This window comes from Antechinus flavipes, chromosome 1 (assembly GCF_016432865.1).
Source record: "Antechinus flavipes isolate AdamAnt ecotype Samford, QLD, Australia chromosome 1, AdamAnt_v2, whole genome shotgun sequence".
Taxonomy (NCBI): domain Eukaryota; kingdom Metazoa; phylum Chordata; class Mammalia; order Dasyuromorphia; family Dasyuridae; genus Antechinus; species Antechinus flavipes.
This window is the reverse complement of record NC_067398.1, coordinates 691,628,743-691,641,079: the sequence shown is the minus strand read 5'-3', so window position 1 is coordinate 691,641,079 and position 12,337 is coordinate 691,628,743. Positions and strand designations below refer to the sequence as shown.

The following is a 12,337-nucleotide window of genomic DNA, read 5'->3' as shown; positions in this document are numbered from 1 at the left end:
GTCCAGAAGGGGACTAGAATGTTTTAAAATGTGTTGTTACTGATGTTAGCAGTATCTGAGTTTGCAATATTTAAATAAATGGGTGTTGCAGTCAGAGACCGTATTCTGTCCGCCGACTGCACTAATGCTAGCACCCTTTAGGTAACTGATAACAACGTGGACGTTCCCACTGCGCTCTGCAGGCCCAAGGTTCCACTTCCTCCCCAGAGCTGCCCTTCACTGAGCGTTTCCCAGGACCAAAGTTCCGGATGGGCCAAGAGGAGGAACCAGCCCGACAAAACAGGAATAATGGGATTTGGGGACCCAGATGACTCCTGAGGAATTAAAGCTCACTGATGCTCCCACAGGTGGCCACCCTGAGAGTCCCTGACTCTAAATTCCCAGCTCCTATTGCTACCCAACAGTCCCCCCACGCAGAAGCCCTGGGAGCATCCAACTCCTTCTCCTGCCTAAGATGGGAATGGGATACCCATTCTGTAGACAGGAAACTGGAAGTACGGGCGGCTCTCAGAGGTCACTGGAGTTTTTTTTTTTTTTTTTTTTAATTAAAAAGAAAAAAAGGAATCAGAAGCCCATGGGGGGAGGGGGACTCTCCCACACCAAGGACTGGCAACAGGGAGGATGTGCTGGGCTCGGAAACAGCTCTGCCTCTCACTACCTGAGCTATCTCTGGAATCGAAGGATCTGGGTTCAGATCCCACCACTGGCACTATGTGTGTGGAGGAGGTCAACCTCCGGGTCCTTCCTGCCTTCCATCTATGGCTCTGTGATGGAGGGCCAGGTGGTCCAGCTCTGCCAGTCAGTGCTCAGATGACTGGGACAGAGGGTGGTGGGGGGTTCCATTTCTCTGACATAGAGGAGGGGGCTGGGCAATGTAGTCTCTGAGGCTCCCTTCAGTCCTGTCTCTGTGCCAGCGGGCTTTTAAGCTGTTCCTTAAGAAAAGGGAAAGCCCCTTCCCATTCCTGGGCCCCAGCTCCCTGTACTGGCAGGCTCAGAGTCCAGAACTGGGCTGGACGTGGACTCTGGATAGCCATACCTGGGAGGAAACCTGGAAAGCCCCGCGCCAGGACCAGGGAAGAGTTGACGGGCAGACCAGTGGCCACAAAGGCCTGGGCTATGCTGGGTGGTTTCTGCCTGAGGACGAGGGCAAACCTACCCACCACCAGGGGATCAGGCAGCTGCAGCAGCCACCTGAGGCTTCCCGGGGCCAGGGAAGAAGACCTGGAGCCAAAGGAGCTTCAGAGGACAGTGATGGATGGTAAGAGCAGCGGCTCTCATCGGCCGGATCCCAATGCTGGGACCGCCCAAAGCTGAGCTCGGCCCCGGAGGGAACACCTGCGCCCTTCCTCTGCTGCCTCTGCAGAAGCTCTAGATGCAGAACCCCCTGCCCATGGTGGGCTGCCTGAATGCTGACACCCCCCCGCCCCGTTCTGCTTCCTGGGAGAGGAAATCAATGTGGGTGACGTGAAAACCAGAGATCCAGTGTAAACACACACACAGGACTGAAGTAAACGGGGCAGCGTGCTGAGGGACAGATGCACCCAACGGGGGCCTCCTCCCAGCCAGAAAGTGGAGAAGGGAAGGTCTGGGGGCACAGGGCCCAGACTGGGGGGCCGACCCATCCAGGGGACTCTCTGCTGCTCCTCTCCGAGCACTGTAATGGGGAAGAATGGGTTAGAAAAGGGTCCAATTGTGACCCCCCCCCCGGCCCTTATTGCTGTGGAGGAGATAAAAGAAGCGAGGAAGAGAAAGTTGTCAGGAAGACGCAAGTTTGAGTCCCACCTGTGTGACCACTGGGAGAGTCACTCAGCCCCTTCCCCTCCAGATGGCAACCTCCTCCAGCCTCCCTGCTCCCCCCACCCCCAACAGGTTTCACTAAGATCATCCACTGCAGAACGGGCGCCAATCTCCCTTGTCTCCAATCGATGACATCAGAGATGGAGCCAAAAACAACCTCAATCAGGTCTGATATTGTCAGTTTGTTATCCCCCCCTGCCCCCCCCCCGCCCCCCCAGCACGTTAAGCACATTATCTGTGAAAGGGGCTGGAACTGGAGGCAGGGATCCTGGGATCCCATCCTGACGCTCCGCTGCAGCAGGCGCCCTCCGTGTGGCTTTGGGCCAGTCCTGTCTGCTCCTTTTGGACAAAGACTCTCTCCGTCTAAATCCACAACCCTCTGCTCTGATCCGAGCTTCCAAGCAAATGGGCAATGCTAACGAGCCCCCGTTAAATGGGCTCTCAGGGACACGATCTCACACAATTGCTAGGAGGGGGGAGCCATGATATCTCCCATCTTACAGATGGGGAAACTGGGACTTAACAGTAGTTAACAAGCTCCCCATCCTCACCTCTTTACGAGCTCGAGGTAAACTCATCTGGTACATTTACTGACAAGCTTCTGGGGACCCCTCTGGGGGCAAGTAATCGTGACCAGGGAGCTCAGGGGATAACGTGCTGGACCTGGAGGCAGACCCGGCTCAGACTCTGCTTCTGGTACTGTCTCTGTCTCTCAGTGAGAACCTCAGTTTCCTCACCTAACCCCCATAAAGTGGGGAGCAAAACTAAGACCTGCCTTCCAGAGGTGCCATCGGGACCGAATGAAATCCTCGCTGCAAAGGGCCTGACTGATGGACTGTCCCAGAGGTGGGCAGCTCCGCCCCCATTCTCAGTCCCTTACACACATACACACACAGTCTCTCTCTGTCTCTGTCTCTCTCTTGCTCCATTTCCCAGATTTGGAAATCGAGGTTCAGGGCTGTGTACAGAGGCCACAGTGATCAGCATCGCAGGGAGGCTGTCAGCATGAGCTGTCCTAAGTGGGGTCACGAGTAAGGGGGACGGCCTCCTTGGGACGCCGCGCTGTGGCACAGAGACAGCCCCGGGCCGCCTGAGGCCTTGCCAGGAATCCGAGCCCTGGCAGGTTCCAGCAGAGCGAGTGTGGGCCTGGCACTGGGGCTGTGTTCAAAGGGCAACCCAGCTGAACTGGGGCAGCCGATCACCAGCGAGCTGGGCCATGGGGCGATGACATCTGATGGCCCCACCAAACGCTCTCAAGGTCTGCTAAGGGGAGGGTACCATGCCCTGGGGAGAGGAAGGGGGAGGGGGAGAAAGGGAGAGAGAGGGAGGGAGGGAGACAGAGCAAAGTGGGGGGAGGGGAGAAGTACTCCGACAGATGAAATCCTTGACCTTTTGAACATGTGACTGGAAGGGGAGCTGGAGAAAGGATGGCGGGGGAGCTAAAGAGTGGGCCCTGGAGTTAAAGGCTGCTTGTGCCGCAGCCCCACAGGGTGAGCCTCAATCTGGGTGCCTGAACCCCTAAGGATCCTGGGGAACAGGGGTGGATCTTCCAGCCCTGCCAGAGCCCCAGAACCCCCGGGGTCTGGCCAAAGGGAGGGAGCCAGAGAGGCCCTCCAGACCCTCCAGAGCTGGGAGGCCAGGGAGGTGGGGGAGGCTGCCCAGGAGGCACCGGGCCTACAATGAGAGGGCCTGGGCACAAAGGCTGCCTCGGGAACAGATCTCCCACACGAACCCGGGAACTTCACCTCAGTGCCTCGTCTGTGAAATGGGGGCATGCACAGGAGGGACTGAGCTGGCAGATGACGACAGTCTCTTTCCAGTCCCAACCTGTCCCCTAGAGATAGGAGGGAGAAATCTCTCATTTCTACCACATCCTGAGACAACCAATCACTCAGCCTGATGAAGTGCCTACTGTGTGCTAGGCCCCAGGCCGGGCACGGCAGCAGCATTCTGGAAGCCTCGGCCTAAAGCCAGCCCCCAAGGCCCTCACACCACCCCACTAAGCTGCCCTGTGCTACCAAGGGGGCTTCAAGCCCAGCTCTCTGGACCAGCGTGGTGGGGGGCCCTGGCGGGGGGCAAGGAGCAGCCTGAGCTCCTCATTCCTGCGCGCTGACGGGAGGAAATTCCTGTGTGAGTCAGCGTTTCTTCACCTCCTCCTCCTCCTCCTTCTCCCCCCCCCCCCCCCAGCACCTGACAGCCGGAGGGGGTGAGGCCGGCAAGCCTGGAGGCCAGATGGAATGGAAGCTGCCTCTCCCTCCGACCGAGCCCTGCCCCTTGCTGTGTGTCCCTGCGCATGCTAATTGCCCTCTCTAGTGGGTAACAACCAAGGTGAGCCTGGACAGGACGGGGGCCCAGAGTCAGAACCAAGCACCCCACCATGGAAAGACCCTTGGCTGCTGGAGCAAGCTCCCGAGCCCCACCTCTGCCCCACAGAATTTCATCCAGAGCGTGTCAAGCTTCCCCAAATGGGAGCCAGGCACTAACAGCCCCTCTGGTTTTCCAGAGGCGGCCCCCTCTCCACACCCGAGCCTGGCTCGGTCACCGGCTGCTTGTAAGCTCCCTGCGACATGACCCAGTGCCTGGGGTTCTTCTCCTCCTGTGTGCCACTAGGACCCCCTTCTCAGAATGGTCTTTCTAAATGGATGCTCCATTTCAGTGAGAGGGGAATGAAAATACAGATGGGATTTTCCTCCCAAAGACCCCCTTTAATCTCTCCACAGTCCCTGAGGTGTCAAAGGCCCTGTTCAGCTCCTGAGCTAGGCTCCTTGGACCGCCATCAGCACAGCCGTCCTCCTCTTTGGCCTAGGGCCCGCACCCCAGCTTCACAGGTCTCGGGGGGCTCTGAGAGCAGTCTCCTTGCCTCTCTCTCATCTTGCTTGAACCAAGTGGAAGAATGAGTCCATCTTGGCTGCCCAGCCCAGCGGGTTCCCCCCAAAGGTTCTCCCAAGGGGAAGGTGCCCTCCAGCCCTACACGTCTAAGTATGACTCTGAGCCTCGACCCTGGGAGAGCCACCATGGATCCGCCAGTGGCCCCGGTGCTACGGCTGAGAGGAAGGAGGAAGGAGGCGGGACAGCAGGGTGAGCACAGGGAGGGGAGGGGAGGAAGAGAAGGCCCTTCCCCATGCTCCCTTCCCCACCCCCAGGCCTGGAATGCTCTCCCTCTTAGCCCCAGCCCTTACACGTTCTAGCCCTCGGCAGCTCCTCCCTGCATCACTCTAGACCCCCAGATTACCAGGGCTAGACTTGTCTGTTGACGGGCTGCCAAGATGAGGTGCCTTGAAGACAGGAATTGTTTCTGTTTATGTCCATCGATCCTGGACATTTAGGCTGCATTTCCGCCATTACTGTACCCGCTCCCCGAGGGCGCAGAATCCTGGCTCTGCAGCCCAGCTTTAGCAATGCCAGGCACAAAGGGCAAGCTTAATAAATGGTTACTAACTGAAACCCTGCACTTGGAGTCAGAAGGAGTGTTCCAAAGTCTTTCCCAGCCCCCAACATAACCACTAACGGTCCCCTAGTGCTCGTGCACCCGGCCGGCCCCGTACAGGCCGGTTTGTGCATCGTCTCCCTCTCAGACTGGCAGCTTCTTGAGGAACAAACGGTTTTTTGCCCCTTTTTTTTTTTTTTTTTTTTTTTTTTTTGCATCCTCAGCACTTAGTAAATGTTTATTTATTGACTCAAAGTCACTTTGAAGATCAGCCGGGCTTGGGCTTTTTAAGCTAGATTCTGTAAACTTAAGGAAAAAATTCAGGTGCTCGCACACCAAGATACTTGGTTTCCTTAATACTTGCATTTACTGACTCAGTTTCCTTAGAACTTGTTTCTGTTTACTGACTTCCAGAAGGGTCCAAGACACAAAAAAGTGAAGAATTCATGACCCCTTTGATCAAGAACTTGACATGTGGCCATATCGTACAGGTGGGGAAGCTGAGGAATGGAGATGAGGTGACTTAGTCAGGGTCGCTAAGGCAGTGAGATAGCCAGGATTTAAACTCATGCCCATCACTCTTTCAACTCCAGAAGGAAAACCACTCAGCCTTCCGCTTTTTGGGCAGGGGGAAGGGAATAAGCATTGATTAAGCACCTGCTGTGTGCCAGGCACTGTGCTGTAAACATTACAAATATTTCTCTGGCTCCCCACAATAAGCCCAGGAGACCCGTGCTACTATTATCTCCATTTTACAGTTGAGGAAGCAGGCAGACATGGCCCCGTCCACGTCACACAGCCATCGTGGGCCTGGGGCCGCACTTAAAATCGGGCCTTCCAGGTTCTAGGCCCAGCATGCAGCTGCTGCATCCCCAAGATGCCTGCTTCTATCTATCGTCTCATTAACTCGGAGGCTCCTGAGGGTCAGAGGGGCTCCGGCTTCTCTCTGCTTTCCCTGGCACTCAGTGCGGTGCCCGAACACAGTGGGCCCCTGGACAAATGCACGCTGATGGCCTGCCCCCAAAGGGACCACCGGGGACCCTTCTGCAGCGGTGGGTGGCAGCGCCTGGAGAAGCTGGGGGCAGGAGGGGAGGGCTGAAGAACTCACCATTTTTAGCTTGTGCTGCTGAAGGATTTCATCCAGATTCTGTCTCTTCTTGTAGTTAAAGTAGAAGTTTTTACACTGGGATACTGTCTTGGACCCCACCATCCTGGCGATGGCTGACCAGTTCCGCCCATGTTCCAGGAGACCTGTGGCCAGGAAGCAAAGGCAGAAGGTAAAGTTTTGTCCTGAGGGGAAGCCCGGCCGCCAGCTCCGGGGTCAGGGAAGCCAGATAGAGGGAACAAGGGAGGGTTGTGACCTGCCCCGTGTCATGCAGGCTCGTGAGGAGGATCCCCAACTGCTAAGAAGGAATGCTGGGGTCCCTGGCCAGACTCCCTCACTGCAGGAGGCCGAGAATGGTGAGCTCCGTTAGGGCCTCAGACTTGGAACTGGCCAGTTCACATCCCTAATGGGACTGAGGAGAAGACCCAGAGAATTGGACTTATTCCCAGACACCAGCGTTACCAAGTTTTGTGATTAGAGATCACAGAGGGAGTGGGAAGGGCCCTCCACCCTCCTCCTACAGAGAGACAGGGAAACTGAGGCCCAGAGAGGAAGGAGCCAAGTGCAGGGCGGAGGAGAAGGGGCAGCTCTGAGTCTCCCTCATCCTGCTCCGGCTCCAGGGCCCGGCACCCTGCAGAAGTTTCACACACTGACCCTTGCCACACACCCCCCAGGCCCCTCCCAATTCCTGGCTAACCTCGCACAGGCCCCGGGGCAGCCGGAAGCCAGCCGCCCTGACCTGGACACAGCCTTCCCAGCTGCTTGGAGGGGCCATGTGACAGGGCCTGGTTTTCAGTCCCCCACCAGGCCTGGGAAGGGGGTGAGAAGAGCAGGCGAGGCTGGGGCCAGGACTTCCCCCACAGACAGTCTGGACACACCTACGCATGCGGCCCCTGAGACCAGCAGTCTCCACCCCAGCCAGACGGGGGTGGGGGGATGGAGGGTGGGGGGGGTGGGTTTAAGGACCATCAGGGTCAATGCCTGGAGTGGGGGTTGGGACTGCCTGAGAGGGGGGTCTGACGAGCCAAGGACTGCTCCTCCCCCTCTCCCCTTTCTGTATCCTTCTGTCAGCAGAATGCTCTCTCCGGAGCTTCCAAAGTGGCCCCGACGGCCCCAGCACTTGGACTACAGAGACACGAGACGCGGGGAAGAAGGCCCCAGGACCAAAGCTCCCGAGGGGAAGGAGAAGCCATCCTGCCCAATCTCTCTCCTGTTCCAGATGAGGAAACTAAGCCCAAGGGAGGGAAGGGGCTGGAGGTCCCCCTGGAAGCCAATGTTGGGGGCTCTCCTGGGGGACTTGAAGGCTCACAGGCTAAGGAAGGAAGGGGGTTCTCTCCAGCAAGCAGGCCGGGTTCCCAGAGGAGCCCTTGGCTTGTCTGGGGGCTGCCAATAGAGCGTAAGCTTCCCAAGGGCAGGAATCACTTCCGCGTTTTGTCTCTCCATCCTCGGCACCCGCGCCTGGCCTGTGGGAGGACACTTAGAATGCCTGTGGGACTGGCTGGCAGGTGTGGGGCGCGCCCCGAGGTGGGCGCCCCTTCCATCAATGACAACCAGCATCTTTCCCCTCATTGCCAGTGCCCAGCGTTTCCAGGGGGCTCCGAGAGGCTACATGGCCAGGCCAGGCTACCTGGCTGGCACGAGTCCAGGCCTGCCCCGAGGGGTGAGATCGTGCGGGCCAGGCCTTGCAGGCCGCACTCTGGCCATGGCCACCCCGCCGGCCGAGGGGAAGAGGACGCCCGGGGGTCACGGCAGGTGCGCCAGGGGAACCTTCAATGCAGCATCTGCGCCGCAGGGAAGCAAGCAGGCCCTCCCCCCCGTCCCAGGCCACGCCGGCCACACATGCTGGCTCTCCGGTCGAACCCACATCCCGTCCGGCAGCAATGTCAACAACACGTCCTCCGCTCGCCTGTGCTGGAGGCCCCCCAAGGGCCTGTTTTCTAGGTCGGGATCGAAACCCTGGGCTCAAGCCTCTCCTCGCTCTCCTCGAGGACAAAGCGCGGGCTGACCAGGAAGGCTTTCTTCCAGACCTCAGCCCATCTGCCCGACACACACACGCACACACAGAACAGACGTGTATATTTATATCTCTGTGCTCCCAGGCAGCTTGACCTTGGATATCCCAAGCCTCGAGCCCAAGCCAGAGCTGCCAGGCCACTTCTGAGTGGCTGGGGAGGAGGGGGCCGAGGCAGGGTCCCTTAACCTTTCCATCCCCCCAGGGCTGAGAAGCCCAGAATTAGACCTTACATAAATACATGAAACAATCTCCCAGCCAGCTTGATTTGAGGGTGAATAAGCTAAAGGATTTCCTGGAGCAGAGCCATATGAGAGAGAGAGAGAGAGAGAGAGAGAGAGGGAGGGAGAGGGAGGGAGATGGGGGGAAAAGGGAGGGAGAGAAAGGGAGTGGGAAAGGGGAGAGAGAAAGAGAAGAGATGGTGGGAGGGAGCCAGGAAGAGAGATACACACAGAGATCTGGAGAGAGGGTCAGGGAGGGGGAAGAGACAGAGACCCAGGGGTGGGCTGGAGCCGGCACAGGTCGGGGGAAAAGCCCTCCCCAACAGACCTCCCTTTCCCTGCCACAGCCAGGTGAGACTCAGCAAGGTGAGGGGTCAGGGAGTGAGCCCCCCCGATACCAGGAAGACTTCACCAGCCACATGGCCGGGTGTCCCAAGGACAGGCAGGGGGGAGGTGGGAGGGGGGGCGGAAAGGATCCGGTGTCGACCTTTCCTGCCTAAGCCCAGGGCTCAGCTGCCATTTCTCCAGGAGGACGGCCGCTTAGGAACATTCTCTTTTCAAACCCTGAGCCTGAGGCAGGTGGCGGGTGGGCAGGTGGGCCTCAGTTCCTGCCCAGCCCCATGGGACAGCAAGACAGGCTGCACCCCAAAGTGTGCTGACACTTCCAGATTAAAGGAAGTGGGTGGCTAAGTGTTAGGCTGGCACCTTAATTCACTCCGCCCGCCAACAGCTGAGCCTTGGGGAAGGGGGTCAGCTGCCCCTCTCTGACCAAATGCTGAAGGGGCAGTTAGGACACTTGAGGCCGCGTGCCATTAACTAGCTGTGTGAGCCTGGCAAGCTGCTTAACCTCTCTGGGCATCAATTCCCCCATCTGAAGAAAACTAGGGAAGGGGCTGGACTGGAGTTCTCTCAAGTGCAAATGGATGATGCTCCCCATGATCCACAGGTCCCCAGCCCAGGTCTAGCTGAGCCCAGATTTGCTCCGAATCCTGTCCTCGGGGTACCCCGGGGCAGTGCAAAGCGGCATTCGGAGATGGGGCACCCTCGCTCACAGGACGACCCTGACATCCCTCCACAGAGCTGACTCTGTTCATTTCGGCCCCAGCCTGCCCTCTGTCCCACTGCCTTCTAAACAATAAAACCTGGCCCAAGGTCAATGACCCCCCCACCCCGGACTACTGTCACCCAGTGCCCCCCGAGCGGAGGTCACAGGGACCAGGCTGTTCTGGCTCCCTGCACCCCCTGCAGAGGTGCGGGCAGAGCCAGGTGCCCGTCCTTCTGACTCCCCACAACAGGGCCGCCTTGTTTCCCAAGCACAGATGGCCCTCCCCCTTCCAGGGGAGATTCAGTTTGTACAGCCAGGAAAGGGAGGGCTCGGATCACACACTGTTACCAGAGCTTCTGCCCAGAATGATCAGACTCTCATCTCTGCCTCCCGAAAAGAGGCAGCAATCTCCCCACACACCTGCTTTCCACCAACTGTAATCAGTGGGCAATCTGCCCACCCCCAGGCCCTGCTCCTGTCCCTGTCAGCAGTAACTGGGGGGGGGGGGAGTTGTCAACAGCATCGCCACCCAGGGGCACCAAGGGCTCTCCAGCGGAGTGCCACCCACGAAAGCGGCCCAGCGGGTCCCGGCCCCCGGCCCCCCAGCTCTTCTCTGGCAACAGTTTGCCCAGTATGGTCCAAGGCTGGGAATAAGGGAAACAGGGAGGAGCAGGGGAGAATCCCTCCATAGACGCATCTAAGATACCCATCCGTGGATGTTTCCGAACAAACCCAGCCTGCCCCCCCCCCCCAGCTCCCCTGCTGAAAGGATACTCACATTCTCTTATCCGCGATTCCCCTTCTGCTAAGTTTTCCCGAAACATACGGCACACAGGGAGCAAAAGGAGTAAGAGACGCAATAACAAGGACCCGCTGAGATGCGGCGGGCGGCGGCGGCGGCTTCTGTCTGAGACGGGGGCTCGGACTTCACTGCTCTCACATCCTTTCCGCTCCTCCTGTTTGCCTTCTCTTGGAGCCGCCAAAGGAAGGAGGGGTTGGAGAAGGGGGGAGGAGGAAGAGGGAGGAGGGAAGAGGGAGGAGGAAAGACAGCCCAGCTCTGGGCTCCTTTCAGCTCTGCCCTCCCACCTCCCAAGAACTGCCAAGGAAGGGGGGGTGAGGGGGACAGGCAGCCAGCCGGTGGCCTGAAGCTTGTGACAGGGTCACGGGCAAGAGCGTCCTCACACTCTGGCGTCTCCTGGGCCCCCCGGAGCTCCTCGCCCAGCCTGTCACTTCTGACGGGGGCGCGGGGCGGCCGCGGTGCTGGCTGCGGCTTCTCCCGCTCCACAGCTCCCAGAGAAAGGCCTCCCTCCCCGGCCAGGGCAGGCGATTCTCCCCCCGTGCCAGCTGCGGGATAGGGCTCACTGCCGGGGGAGCCTCCTCACAGGCACGGCCGCAGGCACCTTCCCCGCTTCCCCCCAAAAGGCAACGACATCAACAACAGCCACAAAAACCCTAAGTTATGGGGGGAAAATAAAAGGCAGATGGAGCTGACTGCGGAGAGCTCCGGCCCGCTCCGCCAGCTGGGGCCGGCTCGCTTAGGAGGGAGCCCCAGTAATGAGCCCTAATCTTTTCCTCTGGGTGACCCACGGGCTCATCGCGTCTGAATGTGACCTCTAGACAGTGTTAATAACAGCCAGTGTGGCACAAGCCCAGGTTGACGAGGGGCGGGCCAACTTGGCCTTCGCTTCCCTCCCTCCTCCCCCTCCCGCTTCCTATGTCAGCAGCAGGGGCAGCGCAGGCTCACGGGCTTTCCACAAAGGCAGATTTTCCAGGCCCCCTCCCGCCGCCCGCCCCCGCCGCTTTGGACTCGGAGGAAGGATTTCCTTCCTCGGCCCCGAGATCGTTCACCAGCACGAGGAGAGACACTCTGGGCCCCGGGCGCCCTTTCTAGGTCTCTCCTCACCCCCTGCAGATGGAGGAAGCTAATAATGATAATCACAGCAACGCATTTTAATTCTCTATCCGAGTCTCAACCTGGATTTGGATCCTGGCTCTGCTAATTAATGCATGTGTGACCTTGGACAAGTTCCAGCCTCTCTGCCTTGGTAAAATCAGGGGATAAAACAAGGTTCCTTTCAGTGCTCTAAAATCTACCGCTCCATTTTACAGGTGAGAAAACTGAGGCTGACCACCTGAAGCTAATGGGGTGAACAGATCACCCATTCCGTGAGAGCAGAACCCAATCGGGCAGAGGCTGCTGCACGGGGGCAGAAGGCCTCGGCCGACCCTTCTCTGTCTAGTGCCCATCAGGTGCCGGCATCAGAGATGACAACAAAGGCAATCATCGCACCCTGGTGGGCGAGGGCTTACAAATGCCCACGAAAAGCAGAGGGCACAAATGCAAAGGGAGGGAATAGCCCACCAGCTGGAAGGGGGCTGGGCAGTAAGACTTCACAAAGGGAACAGAGGCCTGAAGGTCTGTGGGAATCAGGGCAGGGGCTGGCCTGGGGAGGTGGAGGTGATGAGGGCAGCATCTCTCCCTGGCCTGTCCGGGGGGAGGGGGCGATCTCACTCCCTAGGCACGACCTCCACCTCCCCAGGGGATTTGGGGGCTCCTCGAAGAGCCTCTCCAAACATAGTCCTTAAGGATCACAGGGACCCTCCCGCCTCTACTTCCTGGCACGGATCGGGGGCCTGCTCCCAGCCACCCTTTTTCTGGTTCCTTTTTCCACAGAAGAGGTCCTGAGCCCGTCTCCACCTGCCCCGGGTTCTCCCCTTCCCTCCCCCACAG

At 58.8% G+C, this 12,337-nt stretch overlaps 1 protein-coding gene across 16 annotated transcripts in view; it reads right to left on the bottom strand.

Moving 5' to 3' along the window:
• NCOR2 (nuclear receptor corepressor 2) overlaps positions 1 to 12,337 on the bottom strand; it is a 267,487-nt gene that overhangs the window by 63,606 nt on the left and 191,544 nt on the right. For all 16 annotated transcript variants that reach the window (XM_051972629.1, XM_051972638.1, XM_051972635.1 and 13 more), the window contains one exon: positions 6,333 to 6,475. In XM_051972629.1, the coding sequence (XP_051828589.1) occupies positions 6,333 to 6,475 (143 nt within the window). The remainder of the gene's footprint in view (positions 1 to 6,332; positions 6,476 to 12,337) is intronic.